General features: G+C 36.6%; 2 protein-coding genes and 1 long non-coding RNA gene across 7 annotated transcripts in view; 1 reads left to right on the forward strand and 2 right to left on the reverse strand.

The window, feature by feature from the left end:
- pde6a (phosphodiesterase 6A, cGMP-specific, rod, alpha) overlaps positions 1-8302 on the reverse strand; it is a 34382-nt gene extending 26080 nt beyond the window's left edge. For 2 of the 5 annotated variants that reach the window (XM_015047685.1, XM_015047681.1), the window contains exons 1-9: positions 8204-8297; positions 6518-6854; positions 5764-5905; positions 3693-3845; positions 3351-3440; positions 2988-3128; positions 1789-1863; positions 716-780; positions 184-250 (exon numbers count right to left, since the gene is read on the reverse strand). In XM_015047685.1, coding sequence (XP_014903171.1) covers positions 184-250; positions 716-780; positions 1789-1863; positions 2988-3128; positions 3351-3440; positions 3693-3845; positions 5764-5905; positions 6518-6846 — 1062 coding nt within the window. In that variant the 5' untranslated portion in view covers positions 6847-6854; positions 8204-8297. Of the gene's footprint in view, positions 1-183; positions 251-715; positions 781-1788; positions 1864-2987; positions 3129-3350; positions 3441-3692; positions 3846-5763; positions 5906-6517; positions 6855-7022; positions 7048-8203 lie in introns of all 5 variants that reach the window. The other 3 variants (XM_015047683.1, XM_015047682.1, XM_015047684.1) reach the window with 3 other exon arrangements.
- A 968-nt stretch (positions 8303-9270) lies between these two features.
- Positions 9271-17404, forward strand: slc26a2 (solute carrier family 26 member 2). Its single transcript, XM_015047686.1, has 5 exons — positions 9271-9386; positions 10556-11164; positions 11343-11633; positions 13169-13617; positions 14818-17404. The coding sequence occupies exons 2-5, from the start codon at positions 10571-10573 to the stop codon at positions 15638-15640; spliced, it is 2157 nt and encodes a 718-aa protein (XP_014903172.1). The 5' UTR covers positions 9271-9386; positions 10556-10570; the 3' UTR covers positions 15641-17404.
- LOC106956685 (uncharacterized) lies at positions 14724-18100 on the reverse strand. Its single transcript, XR_001426811.1, has 3 exons — positions 18013-18100; positions 14959-14962; positions 14724-14735 (listed from the first exon to the last, which is right to left on the reverse strand). It is a non-coding gene; the product is annotated as an uncharacterized LOC106956685 (long non-coding RNA).
- Between the last annotated feature and the right edge of the window lie 8536 nt (positions 18101-26636).

The following is a 26636-nucleotide window of genomic DNA, read 5'->3' on the forward strand; positions in this document are numbered from 1 at the left end:
GCCGCTGAGACTTAGCTTTTGTCAACAACTCAGAGGCGGAAGTGATAAAAATAAAATATAAATTAACGAAGCTTCGAGGCAGGTCAATTTTCCTCGAGGAATTTTAGTAATCGAGGTACTCGAATCATTCGAGGAATCGTTTCAGCCCTAGTCAAAGCCTTAATAAGAGTCTGAGTCACTCACCAGCCCAGTTTCTGCAACATAAGTAGGTAAACCACTGACAAGAGCCCAGTGGTCATCTGGAGGATTCCTGGGGATGAAAAATATGAAAAATAAAAGATATTTAATAAAAATGTCACTATAGAGGAAAAAAAACAGTTTTAAACGTTATGGTTAGTTCACAGTGGTCATTTTTTATTGTAAGACCCGTAATATTGTCTGTTGTTTCTTCTAAATGCCTCAGAAATAATTGTGTCTATAGACAGGCCTCATCCCTGAACAAACAGCTTTCAGTATCTGGTTTTTGAAAAATTCGGATCAGCAAGTTTAGTGTCCTTATTTAATAAAAAAAAAAAAAAAAAAACATGTCCGTTGATTAGACATTTCAAATTTAAACAGAAATGACCTTATTTTATTTCAGTTTAGACCACATGCTGTCAGATAGGTGTAGGATCACAGCCTATATTGCATTTCTTTCATCTTTCCAAACTCTTCACTCTTTGCTCTTCGCTGACTATTTGCTGCATCTCAAACCTAAATCAGTGTCATGACTTACGGAATGACTTTAATGTCTTCTTTCCCATGGAGGATATAGTCGATCACTTTGTAGAAGATAATTTCCTGAGGAAGAAACAAAGAATTTCCCAAGACACTTTATTACATGTAGTGAGTGTGAACACATAGATCAAACCATTCACCTGCAAGAACTGCAAAGTTCTTTCAACGTATCACAGATACAACAGATACATCTCTCATTTCTTAATGTGTTAAACTTTCAAGCATTGTAAAATGTAGACAGAAGTCCCACTCTGATTGGCTGATCAATTTGCTAAGATGACTCCTCCCAGAAACTACTGGCAGCTGTTTTGTGAGGTTTACACATAGACGAACTGGACCAGGACATTGAATGGCTCCTTAGGCCTTATTAACTTGTTAGACTCAGTTAAAGTAAACATTTTTATTTTTATTGTCTCCCCATTTGGAATCTAAAGTGAGGGACATCTGTACTTTATAAAGCCAGAACCACAATCTCACTATTCCCCCCACCCTCTCAACCAACAGAGCTGCTGTTGTAGCTAAATTTGTAGTGATGCTAAATTCATTCTAATCTGAAAAATATATTGAAATCAGTGATGAAAGAGTGGTTTGTTTAATGTAAATTAGTATAGTTTAATAGATGATTAAATGTTACATACAGAACAAATTCAATATTTTCCAAATGTTCCTGGCATAAAAAAGCTGTATTAGTGATACTTAGCAAAACATGAACAGGAACAGCAACACATATTCTATATATCACCCTTTAAGGTGCAGGATCAAGTCTGTTGCTGATATGTGCAATAATAACTGAATGATTAAGCAACAGTGTAAAGGTGAGCTCTACCAAGACTGATGCTGTAGAGTTAAGAGCCCTTGGAGATTTAGCAAAATCAAAATAGTTTTCAGGCCATGGATGCTTCACAGACCTCTGGAAAATCTGTCACCTTTTTTCTGAAACCTTAAAATGATAAAAGATGTAAAATATGGAACTGGCTCGGTAGATGTTGAAAGGTTTTCTCAAGAGAAGGTGTGACATTCAGAATAAAAAGTAAAGGAAAAGTATTTGTAGTTGCTATCTTTCATACTTACCCTGCCATCGGGAGTTTTGGGTCCATCGTATGGTGGAACTTCTCCCATCAGTACCGGCCACAAGTCAAAGAACTCCTGCAGGCAGACACACAATGAAAAAAAGGGATTTAAACATGAGCAAAAACAGATGATCCTCTGGGTTAGTTCTTATTATTTGGATGCACTTAAATCTTTGTGTACACAAAACTGCATTGCTTTACAAGGATGCAAAAAAATAATTCTGTTTAAAGCACTTAAAGATGTTTCTGTTCTTATTTATTCTGGTTCAGTGATGAAGTTTCAGGACTGAACCATCTGTGCAGTCAGAAGTGTGTTTGTTCGCATTAAGCAGGTGTTTGGAATAAACTGGCAGCAGCTTGTAATAAGTGAGAGGCAATGCAAACAAGTAACATAATGTATTGGTTATCAGAAATAAACAATGAAGTCCACTGAACATTTAAGCAGATTTAGAGTTGTAGATTGGATAGGAAAAAAAATCACCTCCCGAAAGTTAAAATAAATATAGGAATGGAACAGAAAGGATTAGTATTATATAAAAGCAACAACATGTTGGTATATCCCAGCATATCAATCCAAAGACACTGTATATTGCTTCACATAGGTAAACTTTGATACATAAGTCCAAATGACTTGACTTCTTCGTTCCGACTTTAATATAGTTAATGTAGCTGTCTTTACAACTGGGAAAACTTAACATTAATATTAAACAGTTTCCCTGCGAAACTAACAGAATTTGACCTTTGCTTAACTTTTTACAAACTGCTGTATTGAAAGCATTACATACTTATTGTGCTAAAAAAGTCCTGACTGGGCACGTTTGACATGCATGTGATGGGGAGGATTTTGCTTGGCCCATCTACTTTGCAAGCCTGAAATGTAACATTTTTGATCTAATAATCCTGGAGGATTAGAGAAAGGTTGAGAGAAAAAAAAGTTTATAAAACAGTTGATTGGGGATTTTTTGAAGATAAAAAGCTTGAATCTCCCTGAAAGTCCAGTTTATCCAGGGAAACTTGTCTTTTACCTACTATTTCTGACTAAATTTAGCCCCTTATTTTCTTATTTTGAAGGTTTTAATTAAACAAAAGATATATATTTTTTTATATCTGATCACAAAGAATTTATACCACTGTAATTGGCAAATATGACTTATAAACAACAGATTGGAAAGTTTTGAGTTTGTATTAGTGAAAACCTACCTTAGTCTTGGTCATGTCCAGCAGACCAACAGAGTAGCGGTCACAGTTCAGGAAAGCTCTCACTGTGTACAAGGCCTTGTGGAACTGCCTCTCTATGTCTGTCAGCTCCTCAAATACCTTGCTGGCTGACCACAGCAGTACCTGAATAATGAAATAAAAGAAGAGATGGATTTTTACCAGCTCATCTGCTGTTTTTCCATATACTGACTAATAATAATTTCAATATATATGACAAAAGTTTATCTCTATATGTGCGTATATGTGAAAAGATGGCAACTAGACTTCCTTTAGTTTTGTAGTCAGCTTGTTCAATCCATTATTTAAGCAGCTGAAACGTATCAAAATCTTCTTCATGATTCTTACCTGACCCCTCCTCGTCTCGCAGTTGTGCAAGTAGCTCAGGTGGTAAACTCTCAGCACCAGGTTAGCAAAGTTAAGATATTTGTTTAGAGTCTGGAAGAAATAAGAACAGGTGGAGCAGATCATGTTACAGTTTTATTTTGAGTTCAGTGTCACTGGTGTCCAGTCAACCACTAATGCCTGCACTCTTAACATTTTAAAAATAAAGATGGGAGAAAATGCTTTTGAAAAAATCAAAGAAAACCTTGAAAAGCACACATTTTCTAACTACATGACAGCAGTTCTCCTTTTTGCTTCAGAACATTTGTTTAACTGGCTATTTGTGCAGAGATGAAGACAGTTTACCTCCTCATCCTTGGCAGTGAAGCACGGTCCGTCCAATTTATTGACCGCCATCATGACCGCCACCATATCTTTACCATTCATAATGGGGATGGCGAGGACATTTTTGGTCTCATACTCAGTCAGTTCATCAACAAAATTACTGAAATGTGGACTCTAGGAGGAGACGCACACAAGAGATATTTTACTCCTTCAGTCTTAGGTCATTTAAGCTATAATGGTGGCAGCATAGTGTTGTGGAACATTATGCTGCCTCCTATAAATGCTACAAACTCAATTTACTCTGGGCTTCACTCCTCCTACACTTCCTCCTCTATAGCTACAGTCACCAAATAGGATAATAAAAAGGTTAGTTATGCATTCTCATCTGTACAGCTAAAGTATTACGGACAAATAGAACCTTTTAGTCAATGTATAATGCTTTTAAAAAGCTGAATGAAATGGCCAAAACAATTGGTGTTATGGATAGCTCTTTATGGAAGTATGTTTTGACAACTTAGTTACATTGAAAATCAATTTAAAACTAGATTTTTTTTACTGTAGAGTAGCCAGAGCGGTGTAGTGGAAAACAAAGAGATAAATTATTAGAAGGAAGTCTAGGATGATCTTGAATCAGCTTTGTAGAGGAAAGATTTTAACTTCTTCGAGTTTATCACAAAACACATTTCTGACAGGCAGTTTTTCAGCTTTGCCCAGATGATTCACATTAAAACATTTTCTGAATTGAATTACATTTTGAGACTGTGTTGGTGGAAAATCAAAGATAGACAGAAGCTATGCAGCATCTTTTTAAATTTAAAGTCAAGAGTCACATTTCTTCACTTAATCTTTACAAGGTAACCTTTTTAAATTCTGTAAAATTATCACAAATTCAAGTTATTTCCACAGCAAAAGACAATGATGAGAACAAGAGCAGAGCAGCCCACAGCAGTGTTATTGTGCTGAGTCGGGGAAAGTGGCTGAGGGCTTGTGTGACCTATGGGAATAATCTGGGATCGCTCTAATTCTGGACAGATTAACTTGCTCCATGTTCAGGTTCTCTGTCTTACTTCCTCAAAGGCACAAACACACAGACAGTTATTGAGTAACCACACCTTAAATTATGAATTAAATCCATCCTGTAAATGATGGGACTGTTAAATTCAGTTGTACGAGGGAAAGACAAATGATGATGGGAAATTTAGGACAGCGCTTAGTCACTCACTGCATAATCCCCACCTACGGTGCAGCACAGGCCTCTGCTAGATTGGATTGGGATGGAAATAGCATGCAGAGACAGTGACATCCAGTCTGTTACTAAAAAGCCATCCTTCATGCATTAGCAACATAAAGCCAATCAATTAAATAGAAACATTAGCTGCTCCTTTGTTGCCACTGGGAAAATTGAGCCTTTGATCGTTACAGTTTTCTTTTATCTGCTGATGTGAGGCTGTTACTTCACGGTCTGAGGTTTCGACCAGAATGAGGTTTGTTCTGTCATGACTCACAAGGAAAGGCACAACAGGCAGGCCTGGCAGCATGAAGTGCCAGATGAAAAAAAAATCAAAAAGGCAACAATTATCCCTGGTCTGTTGCTTTAATACATCACCAGCTGAGCTCTCTAAACTCATATGAAAGGACAAGATACAGAGAAGTGCTTGTAACGCATCAGTTAAGTTTTGCTTCATTATTACTAGTAAATGTCACAATAACACTTTGGGCAGGTGTGGGTGTAGTGGGTGGATGTGATGAGGATCTGTGGGAGCATGATGGGTACATAAGAAACAAAAAAAGCTTTGTGGATATTTTAAATGTCAAAGGTATTCACAGTAATGAGATTGAGCTGGCTTTGGTTAAATGAAAGTTAAGTCGGCGGAACGGTGGGATCTTGGCGCCCTCTGGTGGTCAAATAGAAATAAATATTCAACATGAACATTATAATTAAACTGTTTTATCAATCATACCAAAGATATTGAAGCATTATTAGATTATTTTTTTATCATACTGTACCAGAGTTGTATAGTTTATATTTGACAAAGTATGGATTTGAAAGTGACCATCAGAAAATCAATGAACCAAAGTTAAATTGGCCTACCTGTGTCACGTCTGGAATGTTCACCATCTTCTTGCTCGTGGCCACATGACCCACTATGCCCATATCTAGCGGGTATACAATTTCACTTTCAGGTTGCACCAGGCATTCATCATATATTGCATTTTTATGGACGTTGAATAATCTAAAAGGCACAGAGAAAACATTAGGACATATGTAATAAATGACGCAGTTGAGGGATGATTCTATATGCCTTTTGTTGCATTTAATTTCCTAATATATTTTTTGCTTGCTTACTTTTCTGTAAATAAATACTACCTTGTTTATGAATGACGATGTACAAATTAACTTGCCTTACCTTCATAATAAGCAAAAGGAAACTTAGTGTCAGAAATTGATTAAATTCACTAAATTAAAGACAAGTAATTAAGGCCTTGCTTTAAATGTGGGCCCTGAAGCACTGCAATTGATTAAACCCTCCACATTAGCACTAGCATATGTGTTGCTGTGCTGAATGCAAGTTAAAAAATCTGAGTGCATCTGGACATACAATAATCTACAACCTTAAACTTAGGTGTGGAAAACTTAAAATAAAACTGATCAGGAAACTAAACTTTACTTAAAAAACCTTTTTTACTGAGTTTTATCCTTTTGCTAAATATGGTTTGCAGGTACTCAAGCTTAACAGATCCAGCTAGCATCTACATAGCTGCTACAAAATGGAGCAGAGTATACATACTAAAAAAGTGCTGTTCAAAAAGAGCCATTAATAGTCGTTAATAAAAGCTTCAATGACCTTGTGGCGAGCTCAGCCACGCCGTTCCTCTGCCGGTACAGGAAGAGGCTCATACGGTCCGCCCTCATGATGAAGCTGAGGTGCTTCATGAGCTTGAAGATCGAACGCTCAGTCTGCAAGTTGTCCTGTATGTCCCGTACCAGGTCAAAAAGAATCTCACTCTCATCCACCATGGTCAGATCATGGTAGGTTTTGATGTCCAACACAGGCTGCCGGTTGCTGTCTAGCAGATCTGAGATTATTTGGGGCTTCAGATTCATGTCATAGTACTGTTTTGCGAATGCTGGGTTGGCATCCAGGAACTGCTCTGCTGCAGCTGCATCCACCATGGCTGCTGCTGTGAAATACAACAGAAGAAGAAAAAAACATTTCAACACACGTATTTATGACTACATGTGTGCCTGCATGTATTGGCAAGAAGCTATAGAAGCTAAAAAAATAAAATAAATAACAATCTTTTATTGCAATAGCTAAATCCCAAATTAAATTTTGAAAAAAATCAGACCTTGAGATTAGCAGTTCATGGATTCCTGGGTTATAAAAGGAGAAGAGAAGTGGATTTCTCTTATTCTTCAAATTAGGAAATACAAGAAAACATGGTATTGATGTAGAGTAGAACTTTGTTGATCCTCATAAACCAGTCAATATACACAACACAACTGCCACTCAGCTTATTTAACCCATGTCTGCAGTCAGACATTTAACTATTTCATCTTCCCACCACACATGAAGAATGGTAATGGAAGTAAAACACTCTCCAAAGCTCACTGTTAAGTTACAAAGAGTGGCCAAGCAGCCATAACAGTCATTAAAGACAATCTTTCTATCAGCTGGCTGAGAAGGCATGGCAAGAAAAGTCTTGCCTGTACCACCAAAACACATAAACATATGTAATCTGCAAAATACAAAGAACTTTAACTGGAATAGTGTTTGGGTGGGATGGCATTAAGATGTAGCTTTTTGGTGACAAGCACTCCAGGTGAGTTTGACATAGAACAAAGGATAAACATGTTAAAGAAGAAACATAATAAACATTAAATACATGATAAATAAGAAAGATTGCTCTAAGTACAATGGTCGTCCATTCCCTCTGTATGCTTTAACCTTGTAAAATATTACAGGAGGAGATTAAATACTGTTGGCAAAAAGGGGTTAGGGTTGTTCAACATATCAACAATAGAAGTTTCAGTAAGAGTAGCATATTTACAAAAAGAAGAATGATCAGAAAAATGTTAGTTTTTAATGTCAGTTGTCTTTGATTCAGCTATTTTCTATTTTAAGGTTTTTGTTCTTTGTTTATAAAGTATCTAATTTTCTTTACTGGATAATTTGTTGTTAAGGTTGGACAATATTACCTGAAAATACAAAAAAATAGACAAGTTGGAAATAACCACCTAATTTTAGAGGGCGTAGTAATATAGCATGCAGTAAGTACAATAAAAGTAGTTTTTTTTTAAATATCTCTACTGGAGTGAATGAATAAATCTCACTACTTTAAAAGAAAACAGTTAATTAGCTTTGTACCAGCATCTACTCACTTTGGTGCAGTTATATCTTACTACTAATGTTACTTAAAATAAAAAAATAAAAAAATATTAAAGTTATGACGTCAATACCAGCATTGTTAATCATAAGTATACCTCATGAGTGTAAATGACAATAGCAAATTAAAGGAAATATTTGTACCTGTTAAGTCCTTGTATTGTCCCCCAGTAAAGTGTTTAATCCCTCTGTACTCCTTACCAACCCAGGTGTAGGTGTCTGAGAAGAGAAAAGGGATTACAAGGATGGTTTAAATGGTCATGTGTGGACATAATCCTGCATCCAATTACAAGTATGCGGATTACAAAACCGACCAATGTTTAATAACAATATATAGGGAATTCGGCTGTCTTTCTCCAAAGAGATATGGGTATTGGACCTTATTAAAGAGACTTGAATTTGATAACTGCTGTAAAGTTTCTTGTTTAAATATGGAAAAATTACAAATCAAAAATGTTGTCAAATATAGATCAAGTTACTATGTTTTATATGCATGGCAGCAACGCTGTATTCTCATCTTTGGACTGTGCTATAACCACCAACCTCCACAGTTGTAATTCTGACTAAAAGCATTGTTCTTGTATTTTGTAATGCAAACTAAAATAATAATAATAATAATAATAATAATAATAATAATAATAATAATAATAATAATAATAATAATAATAATAATAATAAATAAATAAAATAAAAGCAGAAAGAGAAAAAAAGAGACAGAATAAAGAGCGATAGAGAGCGGGTCGAACTGTTCTGAATTTTGGGGATTTCTCTTTTTGTTTTCTATGCAATGCAATGCAGAGTGCCACGATATCCAAATCTAAAAAAGGAAGTCGGATGTCATGTAACTAAAAACACGTCAGGTTTCTAATACTTGACTTTTGATCCACTGTGCTTTTTTAGTGTCTGTTCCCAAATATAATATATATATATTTTTTTTCTTTTAATAGAAAAACTCAAAACTCATAATGTCGTTTTTTTTGAAAGACCTATGAAAAATAGTTTCAGTTCCGAAACTTCTTATAAATGTATTAAAATCGGTGCTACATTAACAACAAAGCTATTAATATATAGTGTAACATTAAATTTATAATACAAAAGTTGAGACACATCCTAGCCAAAACTAAGTCCATTTCTAACTTTTTTTTTTGTCCATTTTTAACTATCTGTTTCTAGCTGCAGATCATATGACGCAAACACGTTTTCTGAAGACGTCATGACGTACCACATTACAGTTAAACGTAAAATGAATCCGAGGCGGAATAAAATTCGACTTTTGGAAAGTAAAAGGAGAAAAACTTGTTCGTAACAGCGCTTCGTTCGGCGGAAGGTTAGTGAAATTTAACATTAACGTTTTCCTCTCTGAATTACGTCCGGTCACCTTAACTTACGTAAGTTGATTAAAGTTCCCTTCCATGTCCACGTTGACAATTTGTTTACAATGGTGCTCATTCATAGGACTCTGTTAGATGATTAAGAGAAAGAAAGCGACCCAAGCGATGCTATATCGATCTATTCAACGAAGTTGTTGAGACTGCTGGTGTAAATTTCGGCAACTTCCAAGTGGCAGTATATAAACATACTATAGACTTAGCACCAACACCATTGCTCTGCTTTTAACATTTTGAAAATACGAACTTTTACCTTGCCTGCCGTAGAAAGTATACAATATTATTTTTAACTACCAATAGTCATCTTTTATTCGGTCACATTTATGAGTTATAACTACACAGGAACGATAACCATGTTCTACTGTCACTTTCCTCATTCTTTGTCCTGACTTTGGTCCGTATGTTCGCCATTCAGGTTTTCTTGGTGTGTCGCTTTATGTGTAACCTGAACTGTAAGCATACGCAGCATATCTCATACGCATAAAAGAAACATGCTTTTAGATATGGACAAAATGTGAAGTCATGCTAGAGGGACTTCCGTGCTTTTCTATTGCACGGTGACTGTTATCAGGTTTAAGATAAGATGAATTGTAAAATACATTTATTAAACATGATATTATGAGAAAAGTATATTCTGATGTTATCATGGCAATGATAAGAGATAAGTACTATGACAAGAATTAAATGTGGTGGAGGCAGTGTGATACTTTGTGTATACTTCTACTAGGACCTTCCATTCATGTGGATGTTATTATGACGCTCTATCATGTCAATGCTACAACCTGAAAGCTTTAGCTTTATAGGAGGGATAATCCACTTAGCTTCAAAGAAAAAAAAAATGTTTCAGGAATCGTTTAAGGAGCACAACATCAACTTTGAGGTGTTAACTTGCATTTCCAGCTCCCCAAATCTCTAAAGAAGCGTCTTGTGAAATGTGCTTGACAAAAGTCTAATCTGCTTAAAGAAACTGCTAACATCCTGTTGCCACAGCAGACCTTTAGTTTGTAGACTTGCTTTCCCAGCAAAAGGGCGACTAAAACAGTATTAGGCAGGTGGTCATAATATCTGATTGGTTTTAATGTTTGATCACTGAAACTTGTCACTGCAGGAACCAAAGCTCAACATGCTAGATGGGGGCAACTGTTGCACAGCTGTGGAAGCTGACCCACAGCAGCCACTGATCCTGGAAAGAGCTGAGAAGGAACCTGAGAAGAAATGCATTACGGTTGTGTCAGATCGGGTGAAGAAGCACTGCTCATGCTCCCCGGAGAAGGTGAAATCCAAAATACTGAGCTTTGTCCCAATTCTGCAGTGGCTGCCCCGCTACAAGCTAAAGGACTGGATTCTGGGTGATATTATGTCAGGACTTATAGTTGGAATCCTGCTGGTTCCTCAGTCCATTGCCTACTCCTTACTGGCTAGTCAAGATCCTATATATGGTTTATACACCTCCTTCTTCTCATCTATCATTTATGCCATCCTGGGTTCCTCCAGACACATCTCAGTGGGGATATTTGGAGTGCTTTGCCTGCTTGTGGGTCAGGTTGTGGACAGAGAGTTGGCTGTTGCAGGATACCTCCCAGAAAGCAGCTTTGGCAGTAACAACAGTGATGCCTTGTTGGCTGGCCAGGGGAACAGCAGTAATGTAGAGTGTGATAGGAGCTGCTATGCGATCACAGTGGGAGCAACAGTCACCTTCACTGCTGGCATTTACCAGGTAAATTTAATATCTCACAGTTGTCCATAAAAATAAAGGTAGTTGTTAATGTGAAATTAGGCATATTTTAACCTATAGTTTTTAGTAAATGCTTACATATTCAAACATTTTATTAAAGTCAAACATCAGTTACTGCTTTACTTTTTAACTTGCCTGCTTTTTAATCTCTTTCTCTCAGGTTCTGATGGGCCTTTTGCAGGTAGGCTTTGTCTCTGTCTACCTGTCGGACTCCCTCCTCAGTGGCTTTGCAACAGGGGCCTCCCTGACCATCCTCACGTCCCAGATCAAGTACCTTCTGGGGCTGAATGTCCCCCGGGCGCATGGCTGGTTCACTTTGTTCAAGACCTGGTATAGTCTGCTCACCAACATGGCAGAAACCAATATCTGTGATCTAATCACAAGCCTGGTTTGCCTGGCAGTCCTGATTCCAGCAAAGGAACTGAATGATCGCTTTAAATCCAAGCTAAAGGTAAAAATACTAAGAGTTAGATTTGCATTTCTATTTGCATGTCTTAGACTGTTTAATCACTGAGAGAAATCTATACTCTTTTCTCCATAGTGAAGTAAAAGCTGCGATCCTGTCTGGGTTATGGTACACAAGCTACTCTCTTCTGCTATTTTCTTACATAATTAATGTGCTTATTGATATATTGCATGTTTCAGGCGCATGCTAATCTCAAAAGGTATTATAAGGGAGCATAAACGACTTGAAAAAATGGTCAAAAAAAAATTCCAAAGAATATTAACCCTACAATTGTGCATTCAGGAAAACATGAAAGTCATCCAAATGGATAATCAGACAGTATTGTGTCTATCAGGCACCACATAAATAATGTTACATTTTATGCACTGGGATTGCCACTCGGTGGTGCATATGGATCACTATCAGTGGCAAGGAGGCATGGCCTTTAGGATACAAGGCACTGCAAATCCATAAATAAACAACAGTAAAATAAAAATTATTTTGTTGCCATTTCTTTAAATAATCAGAAATGTTAATGTTGCTGGTAAGGAGCATTTAGGGACACTGAGAAAGTCATCACAATATTATAAAATCATGATAGATGTTTATTTTTCCCCCTTTCAATATGACAGAAATGTAAAAATATATATATTGTCTAAAAAGTTCTTCAATATGCAGTTTATTACCAGTCCCTCATTTATTAGCAACTTTCCTATTCAAATTCACTTGGTTTGCATTAAGTTTGAATTCTTGTCTTCAGTTTCTTCTTCTTGTTGATTCTGCATTTCACAGATTCGGACTTGGTCTGTAACGATAGAGGTGTTGATGTGACGGTCAAATTGTAGAAACTCTAGGTTGTCTATGTCGGTGTGTTTGTGCTATGAGCTTTCAGTTAGGAGCTGTAGTTGGTTGTGTTCCTGTGATGTTAGTTTATCTCAGATATGCTGCAACATAAAGTGCTTCACTTTGCACAGTTAAGTCCTGGTTTTTCTACAGCTTAAAATATCTGCAGTTACAACAGGAACCTGTCTGGACAACCCTCTGTTCCCCATGCTTCCTGTATCTGCTGTATGCTACTACTATTACGATGACTGACAGCTGTTATAGACAGTAAATATGATCTTGGCACTGAGAATTAAACTATGCAGACTGATCTCGATGCTCAGTGTTTTGGGAACTACATTTTTGTACTGACCTGACTTTTACAACGTTTAACTCACTGAAAGTTTTCAGTGAGTTGTTCAGTTCCTTTGGTGCAATTTCTGCCTAAGTCATTGCTTCATTGACTGTGACATTTATTTTATTATGCCCTCAATATTTTGGTTGATGCTTAGCATACATATGCTGAGAAACGGGTTTAGTGATTCAAGATGCACCTAAACACTAAACATGTTTGAAAAAGACTTATCGTAAGCATGATTCAGTTCAATGCATATAAACAAAGCCACACATTTGGCTCTAAATGTGAACTTTTTAATTTGATCATACATATATCATATATTTTACACCAGATTTATTTTACTGCTTTTTCTCTTTCCCAGGCTCCGATACCATTTGAGCTGTTTGTGGTTGTAATCGCAACCCTTGCCTCTCACTTCGGTCACTTCAACAGTAAATATGGTTCTGGAGTGGCTGGAGTCATCCCTACAGGCTTCGCCCCTCCTCAGCTACCAGCATGGACCCTCATCCCCAATGTGGCCGTGGACGCCTTTTCCATCGCCATCGTGGGATTTGCCATCACCGTCTCCTTATCCGAGATGTTCGCCAAGAAGCACGGCTACACGGTGGATGCCAACCAGGAAATGTATGCCATTGGCTTCTGCAACATCCTGCCTTCTTTCTTCCGCTGCTTCACGACCAGCGCTGCTTTGACGAAAACCCTCGTCAAGGAGTCGACGGGGTGTCAAACGCAGATGTCGGGCCTGGTCACGGCTGCTATTCTGCTGTTGGTTCTCCTGGTTATTGCTCCACTCTTTTACTCCCTTCAAAAGTAAGTGTGTCAGAATTTCTAGACACATTAAACATTTCTAGTTAATGTGATTTATTGTTTTTACATATGGATATCATATTTCACCTAAAAATTATGATCCTTGCAATCAAGGTAACATTAAGCATTCATTTGTCTGGAAAATGTGTGTTGAGGGACAATGCAGCTTAGGAAAAGTAAAATTTCTTTTTTTGTGTGTTTTCTCTCCATAGAGTGAAAATGCTTTGGTTGCTTTTAATCACATTTTTAGATTCCCCTAAAAACATGTTTTAAAAAAATACACACACTACAGGCACAGAGTATAAAACTTTAACATGACATAGTCATTTTAAAACGTTCCCAGTGTTTCAGGAAGCAGGAGGTTTACAACAGGATCTGCTTGTGTTTACATTTTGAAAAGAGTTTTCAAAGGTAGACTTTGACAAATACGGATAACCTCTGGTTATAGTTCCGATCCCATGTTGACTCGCCTGCTTCTCAGTCAGCTGGAGCTCTGCTCAGTACAAACCCCGGATACAGATGTTTTAACATAGCCATTCATTTACAACAATAAACAGGCAGTAAAATAAAGGAAAGTAGAAGCAAACCATCAATGAATACAAATTAACTCTCACATAAGGAGTCGCCCTGCATTAGTTTGCACACATATTTTGTCATGTTACAACCTTCGCCGTGCTTTTATGATTAAGCAACACATTTTCTTGTAAGTAAAAATCAGAAATATGTGGCATGCAGCCACATACTTTTCCAGTTTTTAAACAAACATCTTTTTAAGCAATTATCTTTTCTACAACTGCTATAAAATGAAAGGACGAAGCGATGAAATGGCAAAGCGTGCCCCTGAAATGGGGATACGAATCAGTGAAGACTGAACTCGCTTGAAACTGGACAGCAGTTTGACACCCCACACGTGTTTTTATGTGGTTGCCCGATCTTTTGCAATTGGCACATGTTTCACGCCTTTCCTCTTTCTCACACTGACTCACTTTGCACGCCAAACCCCCCTTGAAAGTTGGCAACCCTGGTTAATGCACACTGAGGTGAGCTGCTAAGGAGAGATATTCTGCTTAGTTCCGCTAGCAACTGCAATTTTTATCTAGCGTAGCAGATGAGCCAAAAGACTCTGAGGTGTTTTTTTTCTTCCTTATTCTGTCCAATGAAAACTGTTTTACATGAGGTTTTTCTCTCTTCTGCATTATACAGATGTGTTTTAGCAGTTATCATCGTGGTGAACCTACGTGGTGCTCTAAGAAAGTTCAGGGACGTTCCCCGGATGTGGCGCGTCAACAAAATCGATGCCTCGATCTGGCTGATCACCATGGCAACATCAGCGCTGGTCAACACAGAGCTCGGCCTCCTGGTTGGTGTTTTGGTGTCGGCCTTCTTCGTCCTCGGCCGGACCCAGCAAGCCCAGGTCCTGGAGCTGGGCCGCGCTGCCTCCAGGGAGCACTATGAGAACGTTTCATCCTACCGTGGCCTTCAGACACATTTTGGAGTGGCTGTATTCAGATACGGTGCTCCGATCTACTATGCCAACCAGAGCTTGTTCAAAAAATCTCTATACAAATGTGCAAATCTTAATCCTGTGAAGGAGAAGGCTCAGCGTTTGAAATTTGAAAAGAACAAAAAGCAGAAAGGCACTGAAGAGGGAGCAAAGGGGATGCCTGAAGACAAACAAAACAGGGAGAGTGAGGCTTCTTCATCCGTAATATTGATGCTGGACGAAAAATCTTCCAGAAGCGTATGCAGCTTGGTAATCGACTGCAGCGGCATCTTGTTTTTGGACACGGCAGGAGTGAACGCTCTGAAAGAGGTCCGCAAAGATTACAGAGAACTTGCGGTTGAAGTGGTCTTGGCCCAGTGTAATACTTCAGTACTGGATTCTCTGGAAAGAGGCGGTTACTATGACAGCAAAAAAGATGGTGAGGTAGGAAAAAACAACATGATATTCTTCACCATCGCGGATGCTGTCAGCTACGTCCAAAACCTTAATGTGCCAAATGGAGATTGTGATAACAAATCCTGAAGATGCAATAATCCATCCAAAGGTTCAGCACACAGCTAAACAGTAGCTCTTTGTCACCAACATGCCTTATAATTCTGCTGCTGCTGATGGAGGTTGGTGTTACAGGTGTAGATCAGAATTATTTATTTTACCTTCAGGGGTCAAATCAAACTTAGAGAAGAGTTACTGGAAACCTTAGTTATGATGTTACAATATAATCTTATTTTTCTATTTCGTAAGCAAACACACTGAAATGAATTGTTGAGTGTATTTTCCCTCCAACCGTTGGGAGAGGTCTAAAATTTATATTGATGTATTTTTATTTTGCTATGTCTGTCATGAAAATCTATTCAACCTTATTTTTATTCTACTTATTTTAAATCTAGTAGTGATGTTTTTTTCACATGGAATAGATTGGGGTTTTTTAGTGTTTCTAAATTTGACAGTTGCTTGCAAAGAGAATAAAAAACCCCAGAGGAAGATAATCATAAGTTAATAAAATCGCATCATCACTGCCTTCCTACTTTTTTAAAGAAAACATGCTTTGTACAAGAACCCTTCCTTATTAGTTGTCCTTCCAGTCAAACTACTTTTTGCCTTCATAAATAGAAAAGTGACAATACCAACAGGAAGTGTTTACTTTTGTCCATTGAGGAACAAAGTTTAACTTATTTCAGAAGCCAATCTGTATTACAAATTCTTCATTGTTTTTGTAGCAATCCTTATTTTATTTTTAGACGATCGTTTCATCACATACCTTTTCCACATTATGAAGCCATAATTCATGTCTGAGAACTCCTGTTTTATTCATCACATCAGTGCGCTTTTGTATTTGACTATTATGGTAAATGCTTCAAAGCATTCCTGATCAGAAATACTGTATGCTTGGCCTCATTATCTCAATAGACCTCAGTAATGCAGCCATCTAAAAATAAATGTAGGAAGTTAGGTGTTTATAAGTGCTCTGTTTTTTTGTTTCTTTTTTTTTTTTACAGGATTTTTATCCCCATTGAATAAATACACGTAAATTAAAGGTAAATGTTTTATACTAATGGTGAAAAGGAATTTAATTTAAGGCGTCTTGCGCAATTTTATCATGGAGGCAGTAAAACATATGGCTGCCTCCACTATTGGCAATGTCACTTAATGCTAGTGACATTATTGCTTAATGTCACTAGCATTAAGCAATAATTTAACAATATAGTCAGGTAGTCAAACATACATTATTACATTTCATGTTAGAGATGAAGGCTTGATTTTTGTTAGACTGGAGTAGGCTCTTGAGTAAACTTTAATTACCTATACTATACAGTTGTTTGAATCTGTGGGATTTGGACATTGAACTTTCTCCTGGTATTCTGCAGCACTGACAAAGTCAAATATTGCTTTAAGCCTGAACTGGTTTTCAAACGGTTACATTTGGTGGTGTAAATCTATCACAAAATGGCTCACAGCTGTTGAATTCGATCATAGTTTTAAATATGATCAAATTCATTCAAGCATTTATTAATGCTTTGCTAAAACCAAGAGACGAAAAAGTAGAGCCAACAGCAAAAGTAAGTTTTTGAGGTTTCCAAACACTGCTGAACAGGTCTTACTGTAACATGTAAAATATTCAGCTGAAGGTTAGTTGTAGTGAAGTGAATGCTATGTACTCCTCTGAGTTTTGTGGTAAGTCGTCATGGTTTCAGTTCAAATATTTGATCAGTCAGCAAGATGAAGGTTGAATATACATTGAAAGGTTTACTGTAGGTCATCAGAATGAAAAGCAGAGCAGTTATGCAATCATAAATGAAACGTTTAGGAAGTCGTTGTATAAATAGTTTTCTTATGCGCTGTAGCACAGCACCTGGGTATAAAATGGAGGAAGAAAAATTACCTCAGGTTTATTCTCACCAGAACAAGTAAGGAAACATTATTGCTGCTTTAAAAGCACATTTAAATATGTACTATTCATGTCTGAAGTGCCTAAAGCTTTTGCTGTCTCTGTTACCAGACATGCCTTAAATTACAAAGTAAGATTGTATATATAGCACTCATAATCCTGTCTGTAAAGACTGTACACCCATTGTTTAGGTATGACTGTTCACATTCCATTGGCACTCAATTATGGGTGTGGGAGCTGTAAATAAATGTGGACTCACCAGTTTTACTTGTTTTGTTATAATAATCAATTATAGGTATTTTCCTGCTGAATTATACTAAAGAAACTGTTAAGCTTTTGTTCAAAAACAAATCCATTAGGTAACTGAGATGTGATTTTTTTTTGTATGCTTCTAAGACCATCAGTGTCTAACTTTATTTCTTTAAACAAAGTATCTATGCAAAAATCCATATTAGAACCTTCTCTTGTGTATAGTTTTGTAGTTTTTAATGTGAGTAAATCCTTGAACCAAATTATTTTTATTGCTTTAAGGCTCAGGTTTATTTATTACTCAGTATAAATAGGAAGTCACAAAGTTTGATGTAGAACTATAATGTTACCCTTTACAAGAACATTTATATGGTTGTGATATTTTAATAAATAAATAAAAGCATAATTTTGCAATTGGTTTTCTTGTTCTTTATAGTTAAATAAATGAATCTGTCACCAATTGTGTCTTGCATTTGCTTAAAATTCGGAATGGAGCTTCCTGGATAACTATCAATCCCAGTGGTGTAACCATAAGAGTTTAGTTTAATATTTTTATAGGATTAAATAAGGACATAAAGATTTCAATTTACCCTCCATTTTCTCTTGTGAATTATTCAGTGCTAAAGAGTCTGTGCTCATTGAGAAGTTAAAGATATAATAATTCAAAATTAGTTGCATTAAATGAGTCAGGCATACCCAGTAAAAGAGCAAAACTGTTTCAGCTGTATTGTATATATATTAACTTTGTCTCTGTGTTGCCCTGCAACAGACTAGCGGCCTGTCCAGGGTGAACCCCGCCTCTCGCCTGAAATGTCTCGCTGCAGATAACAACAAGGATAGAGACAAGGATGTACAGAAAATGGATGGATGTGTTTTAATTATATGTAACTTTTCCTTTATACAGTCTTTTTTTTAATAGACCTCCTGCCCAATTTCCTTTCATCTGGGAGTTTCTTAAGGTCTTGCCAAAATAGAGATAAATCAGAAGAATAAATGATAATCTTAAAATAATCATCTAAAGTCTTAATTCATTTATTAATCAGTTTGCTCTGTGGATGGTGGTGCTGTGATATGTGGGACACTGAGAGAAGACAGACCATTTTTTTTTTAAATCAGTCGGACGTTTCAAGGTAAGCCAGATTCCTTCCTTCTGAAAATGGATTAAACTGCCACTGAAATCATTACTTTTAATTTGTTCTTCTAAAAAAACATCAATGTGTTTAGACACTGATTGTTGTTTACGCCAGTTCTCTTTAAACACTTTTCTTATCTCATTCAGATAAGAGACAATCCCGTCAGGCAAAACAAAATACCAGATATTGATGTGAGTGGGGATCCCTTGATGATGATCCCATGACTCTCCTTTCTGATGCTTTTGTCGATATTGATGCTGGTGTTTTTGTGGGTCAGTGGATGAGATTTAAGAGTGCAGGAACTCTAGGTTTGAGGCTTGTCTTCATCACCATCCTCTTCCTCCACTGCAGGCCTCCTCTTGGCATGTTTGGGTGTCCATTTCAGCATCTATTTTTGCTCCACCTTCTTCACTTACATGGTTTGAAATCATAAGTTGTATAAATAAGTGCTGTACTGATCAGGCAAAACATTATGACCGTGGACAGGTGGAGTGAAATGGTCTCTTATGTTATTGAGTGGAATCTAATAGGCAGAAAGAAAACCATTTGTCAAAAAAAGCCATTATTGAATATGTTACAAGAAGGAGAGATGGAGAGAAAGCTGATCTGGCAAATTGATACAGTGACTGGATTGATAGGTTTTGTGTTAATCCATATAGAAAAGCATGTAATTCAGCTGACAATCAAAAAGTCTGCTATGATATATTCCACTGATTTGAATTTTCAACAAACTCTTTTGACATCTTTTTATTAAAGGTTAGTCAACTACTACCAGTAACTTCACTAATCTCAAAATATCTAAAAAAAAATTGTTTAACAGATCTGCTAGTAACGACCCATTTTCAGAAGTGACAGCAGCCCTCAGGGGCCCCATGGACTCTGCGCCTCAATGAGTCTGGAATAATGTGGCAACAAAAGGGGGGAGAGCATATTACTTGGCAGGTGGTCATAATGTTATGCCTGATTGGTGTCTATTTTATGAGTTAGTATGTGAGGCTCAGACTGTGTTAATGAATGTTGTTTTGCCGTTTTCCATATGATTAGGAACCTTTCAAAAGTGAGAAGATTTTTTGCCAGATGAAAGTTATATTTTATCTTTGGACACTTCTTGACATTAAGTATTGACATATATCAATTATTATATTGTTGGTTGATGTTGAGTGTCTGTTTCACGTTGAGGTATTGAACATACAATTTCTTGAGTCTAGATGACCACTAGATGGCACTAAAGTCTAGGAAAGGGTTTAGGATATATTGAAGCAACCTTAACCAGGTTTTACATTTTGAGGATTTACATTTCTCGAAATCTTCATCTGCATGATTTTAGAAAATCATTTGCACATTTACTTGACCTTTTTGGTCCATTGTTACTTTATATTTTGCTTCCGTTTTGTTTTTCCCTCTTCAAGTCTAATATTAAATCAAAAAGAGGAAACCCAGACAGCATGATGAAATGACTAAAAGCCCCTAATCTCAGCTGTCCAACATTGCTACTATTTTCCAATAAAAATGTAAGTCAAGGCTGAAGGAGACTGAGACTGAAAGCACACAAATTCTGGACTTTATCTGTCTCACAGCAGAAAAGTCATTTGTTTCTTGGGTATTGAAAAAGCAATGAATTAATTAGAATATTTTTAAGCAGAAAAAACAACTGAACTCCTGAAGATTCACTTTAAATCTGTTAAAAAACCAAGCAGTGAAAAAAAAAAATCCCAGTTGTCTGTGGCGAAGTGAGAATTGCAAAGATGATTATGGGCTCTTTCACGGCTTGATGCGTCTCACAAATGACATTTACTGTGGAATGGCACTTGTCTTGATTGATGCACCGTGGAAACTCCCAAATCAGAAGCAGAAAGTTAATATATGCTCACTTCAGTCTGTACATATCTTCCTATCACCAGTTCCCAATACAACTCTCACTAATAACACCTGGAGCAAAATTATTCCCTGAAAGTGGAGAAGGTTCCTGAATCTTCTCTGGAGGGAAAAATCTGATTTATGAGACCCAAGTTATTCAGACTCCTATAATCTGATTTTGTATATGTTTTTTCTCTGCATGAGAATTAACATTTTCATTTATCAAAAACACAAGACTGTAGAAGCTGGAGCTTGGAGAAACTTTTGACAAAAGGTTAGCACAATTCTTCCTTCTTCATTTTCAACTATCTGCTTTTGCTGTAAATGACTAAAGACTCCCTCTATGTTTTTGTTTTTCCACATAGAGAAGATGGCAGGGTTACAGATAGGCACTTTTCTCCTGGTGAAATACTGTTTCAACTTGTCAAATTCTTAATGTTCTGTGAAAAGGGCATTTCTCCATTTCACTGAGGCTCAACAAGAACAGCCAGCAGGTATCTTATGTTTGCTGTCAAAAACAGTTTTATAACCACCTTATGCATCAGTTTGTTACATTATTCCCCGTCTTAATGCCATAATGTTCTTTCCAGATGAAGCTCAGAGATCTGCAAAATCCATGTTTCCAACACAAGAAAAAAACAAAAATCAAATAAAAAATGAAGAAACTAGATTTCTGGTGGAAGTCTTTGCCTCACAATTTTCCAATTAAAAGACGTTAATAATAACAGTCCTCTTACAACAGCCCATAGAGTTTTTCACCAAAACAAAAGGTAAGTTCGTAGAATCTCAAAATGTAACAAAAACATACGCGTTCAAAACTTCTGCAATAATTTGTTGATTATTTTCCACTATGTTTTCTCTGAGTAAAGCTCAAACATATTTACTCCTTCTCTTGATTTCTTCTGAATTATTTGCAAATGCTGCCATTAAGTTTGCGGGATTTTTTTGCGTCCTTTTTCTTCCCATAGCAGATACATCTGGCCGAGTGGTTTTGTGTTTAGCTCTGTCTGTTTCCTGAACAGAGCCATTGAACAAGCTATTGCTGCTTCTAATGATGCACAGTCTTTGTTTATTTTTTCTACAAAGTACCTCTGGCTCTGGGTGTTTTCTTGTAGCTGAGTCTTTTTCCTGTATGGAGGTAATGACTGCTTGACTTTTACAGAAAAAAAAAACCTAGAACAAAACTAAGACAATAAACTAGGGGACAAAATTCTGGTATTAACCATACTCTTCATTTTATTTTATTTTTCACCTAATTTTTCCTAGTTTATTATAATTATTGTTGGTTTATGCAATAATTAGAACTCAACGGTCCTAATTAGTCTCAGTAGTCAAATAATCGGGCTATAGTATTCTTACAACAGGGATTATCTGTTTATTGTTTTATTTTCTCAATGGTGCTATTGACTTTGCCATTGCTGCCTCTAGTTATGTCTGCTCTTACTCTTTTATTTTTTCTTTGTCTACCATTTCCTTGCTTTGCCTCTTGCCTATTCCTATCACAGCTCACAGACCGGAGTCATCAGGGTACTTTTGTGAGTGATGATTGGATTCAGAGTTCTGATGCAAGTCTGAGGAGCTCAGAGTGAAGAGAAACAGTAAAGGTACAGGTCCCTGTGGTGCACCGTGGCTGTTTACCACCCACTCACTCCCATTCATCCAGGTACAATAGTGTTCTGACTGTCAGATAGTCAATAATCTAGGCCGTTGTGGAGGCATGCGCCGGTATTTTCAGGACTTGTCTCACAGCAAGGCTGGCTGAATTGCGTTAAAAGCCCCAGAGAAATCAAAGAACATGGTCCTTACAGAGCAGCCTGCTCTGTGTGGATGAGAAAGGGCTCACTAAGGCAGGTAGACAGTAATATGGCAGAGTTTGTTTTATAGAGTGAGGCTGTGGAGAAGTGATAGGGAATCCATGGAGGGGATGAGAGGCTGGGTGCAGGTGAGAAGAACTTAGAGTACTCCTCTGAACTTCATGTAATGAAAATGTAATTTGGTTCATTAACTCTATTAAGGTTTAAGTTAAGTCGAGCCTTATTCCCACTCTCCCTAAAGTCTTAACCCTGGAAAACACATCCTTCACACTGCTTTGCTGGTCTTAATTGTTTTTCTTTTTTGCTATGAAGATACTCCACAGATCAATATCTTCAGTTATTTATTACTCACTTAGACATGTTTTCCTTTGTTTTTGTGGTTACAATGAGTACAAAGGAGAAAAAATGTATTATGGTCAAAAGCCATGTGGTCAACCATGTAATTAAAGGTATCATACTTGGTAGACCTTCAAATATAAAAGCTATAAATAACCAAGTTGTTTTTAAGTACATTTTCAGATCAGTGATTTTTTTTGTTTTTGTTTTTTCTGTTCTGCAAGTGTCTGTACTAGGTCCTACACTTTCAGCATGTGACTTCAAATTAGGGTCGCCATAAAATGTCAAAAATTCCTTGTCCACATAGAAACGATTCTAGACATTTCTACCGCAAACAACAGAGTGGGAACAAAAAGGGGTTTTATAAGTTCTTTTTGTAATAATAATTTTATGTGTCAGATGAGAAGAAAAACAAAAACACTTGCATCATGTAAGTTTTTTTCCCACTTACCATTCAGGGCTTAGGCAAAAAATAAAATGAATTAAAAGAGAAAAAAGAAATAACTTTTTTCTTGTGCTGGAGAAGAAAAAAACTTTGAAAAATCACACAACTGATTTTCTTCACTTGCCCTTCAACACTTGCTCTTCTGAGAGATATTCTTTAACACTCTCTTTCTTTTCTACTCTTTTGGTTGTTTGCTGTAGAAAATAAGAAATAGTGTTTCTAGTCAGAAAAACACAGTTGATCAAACTTTGCACGCCATAATTTAATGTATGTTTATTCTTAATTTTTACTTGCACACAAAAAATAAAATGTAATTTTTAAAAATATTGTCTCATGTGAGTTCACACTCATAACTGCACAATTTCACTGGCCAACATTCTATTTATTCCCTAGTTTACTTGTAATAAAACACACAAAGTGCCCATTTCATCAGTTATTAGCTGTAACTGAAGCCTTTCTCTCAGCAATTAACTGGGCAAAGCAAGATGTGTTGAAATGGTGCAATAATAATTCTGAATCATAACTGGACTCTGTTAAAGTGGCCTACAGGGAGGTAGAAGGCAACAGTGTTGCACAAAGCAGATGGCATGGAGTAGGCTGATGTCATCAGAGCACACTGATACAAATACACACATGGAAACAAACACACACTTTAACATGCATGGTGACCCCTCTGTGCCCCCAACAACACCAAATGCTCTGTACCATCCAACAGCTAGACATTACAGAATGATTAGGGAATGACACACAAACACTATCAGCTGACCAACAGACACTTTGAGCGCATTGCTGCCAAATAAAAAGTCAGTTGGGCGGTTATGAGTTGGCTGCCTTCTCTGCTGATGAAATACGTCAGGAGGTTCCATTTCAGTCTCTGAATGCACAATATCAGTAGCCATAGAAAGTGTTGCTAATTCACAAAAGTGGAAAGTCATTTTCCTACTTGGTAGCTATAAGATGTGACTCATTTGTTTCTCTGCCTTCTCCTTCGTCTGCCATCTTTATCTGATAAAGTTTATATTAGGCAATCTGAGAGATATTCTTATCTTGATGTTAAATTCCCATGTGGAGAAGATAACAGTGTTCATGAATTTCTTCTGTTGTCTCTTACACAGATAAAACCCACATATATCTGGTGTTATGTCTGGCCAACAAACAATCTACATACATATAAAAAGCAGTAGGTTGACCCAAGAGCTTGCTTGTATTCAACACTGCTTAGAAAGACAAATTTGAATATTTTGATGTCTAGCATTATCAAATAAATCAAAACATGTTTTCAGTGGAGCTGCTGCAAAACTGCTGCTTATTTTACGGCTCAGTGAGTGGAGTCTCCAGTTCTCCACCAGCGCCTGCTGACTTAAGCAGCTGACTTCTCCACCTTGTCGTGCTGTGTACATTATGAGACCTGTAATTGCTTTATAGTTTAATTATGGTTCATTATAGTTGTAATTTGCAATGTGTGGATCTACAACTGCCCCCTTATGCTCAAAACAAAGTGTGTCCTTCCACACAGCCAACATGTCTTTCTGTCCAAATTTATGTGCAGCTGTGCTGGTCCTGAAAATAAAATTAAAGCAGCCAAAATACTGGAAAAAGTTTTATTTTTCGACAGAACAAACCTACTGATTGATTATGTACTTTGCTATATTTTTATTTTGTATTAAAAAAAGGTTTAGTATAAACAATGTGCAAACTGTGTGGAAAATGGTAGCCTACTTTACTCCTTGTGGATTTCTTTGACAAATATTCTCAAAACACTTTAAGTCACCAGTTGACACATATTCCACACAAACCAAGGATTGCATTGAAAGCACTTTGCCGCCACCTGGAGGTTGGAGGTATGCAAAATTCAGTTTTATATAGCTGATTTGCAGTATATGGCATATATTCAAATGAACTGTCTTTTTTTAATGTAGCCTTTGCTTGAAAGTAAAAAAAAAAATCACCAAAAATAATTTATGTATAATTAGAAATAAATGCAAGGGTCAAGTTTGGTTAGTCATAACATCCCTGCATGTTTATACCACCAATAGTCCAAGCTAAGAAATGAATTTCTCCTTAGGCATTTGCAGACATGCAGCGCTGTCAATCCAGCAAAAGAACAACATCATGTTAAAGCATAAAAACTTTAATATACATACTTTTCATGTTTGCATAATATACTGATATTAGAATATACAATACATTGTATATTCTAATATACAATGTAATATACAATGCATTGTATACTACATTGTAATATTGTATATTACATTGTATATGTGAAAAACATATATTTTTTCACACATCTAACATATATTTCATATATATATACATATATTTCATGAATGTGATAATTTACAGTGTAATGCCATAAAGATATGTTTGTGTTAGAATGTAAAACATTTTACATTCAGCCATAATAGTTTGTTTTGTAATAAGACAACAGTGTGCAGTTGATGTATCATCTATATCAACTGTTTAATTTGGACTCTGTTAGGGTTGAGCAATTGCAGAAAATGAATAGATGAATGTTAGCTTGGGTCCTATCAGAGTGACCTGAATCACTGCTGATTCTGAAATTTACCTTCATGTATTCTTGAGAGATTCTAAAATTAATCTTGGAGCAATGAGAAATATTTTTGGCACAGCTGTGCATGTTGTCCCCCAGCGCTTGTACACCATCTGCCTGCTGAGTGTGATTGATTAAGTCAGTCAAGATTCAGGAAACAGTTTCACAAAGGGAGTGTCTAAATACAGTTTGTTTATCTCCTACATCTGCTGAGCTAAGGAAATGCTAAGCATGAATAGCTTAATATAGTAAAACAAGAGGCAGCAGAGGATCACTGACACTGTGAATTACATCTTTGTTTGCTTTCACTGTCCTTCCACCTTTTTACCTTTACCCTATAGGGAGAGTTAAACCCTGAGCAGAGTCTTGTTGACTTTTTGAATCATTTTAGTTTCCAAATTAGTTTTTTCTTCAGATAAAGTTTAATTAAAAACTTTTCCTTTGTCAGGAATAGTCTTCAGAAACACCTACATTTTAATTTATGCCCAATTTCGATAAAACATATAACCAACAAGGTTCTGAAAAATTTAAAAGCAAACAGCAGCAATAAAATACTCTTTTTTAGGCTCCATAAGCATGCCACGTTTTAAAAGATTGAATATTGAAGGACAGCTCAAATACAAATTACAGAAATTAAAATGTTTTTAAATAATTAAATGATTGCAGCTAAAGTAAATGTCATATCTTAAGTCCTCCTATTAGCTGAGCTCTAATTCATGCAAGAGGTAAACAAAGTGTTTCAAT

This window comes from Poecilia latipinna, unplaced genomic scaffold (genome assembly GCF_001443285.1).
Source record: "Poecilia latipinna isolate Pla-1442-1.1 unplaced genomic scaffold, P_latipinna-1.0 Scaffold839, whole genome shotgun sequence".
Classification (NCBI taxonomy): Eukaryota; Metazoa; Chordata; class Actinopteri; order Cyprinodontiformes; family Poeciliidae; genus Poecilia; species Poecilia latipinna.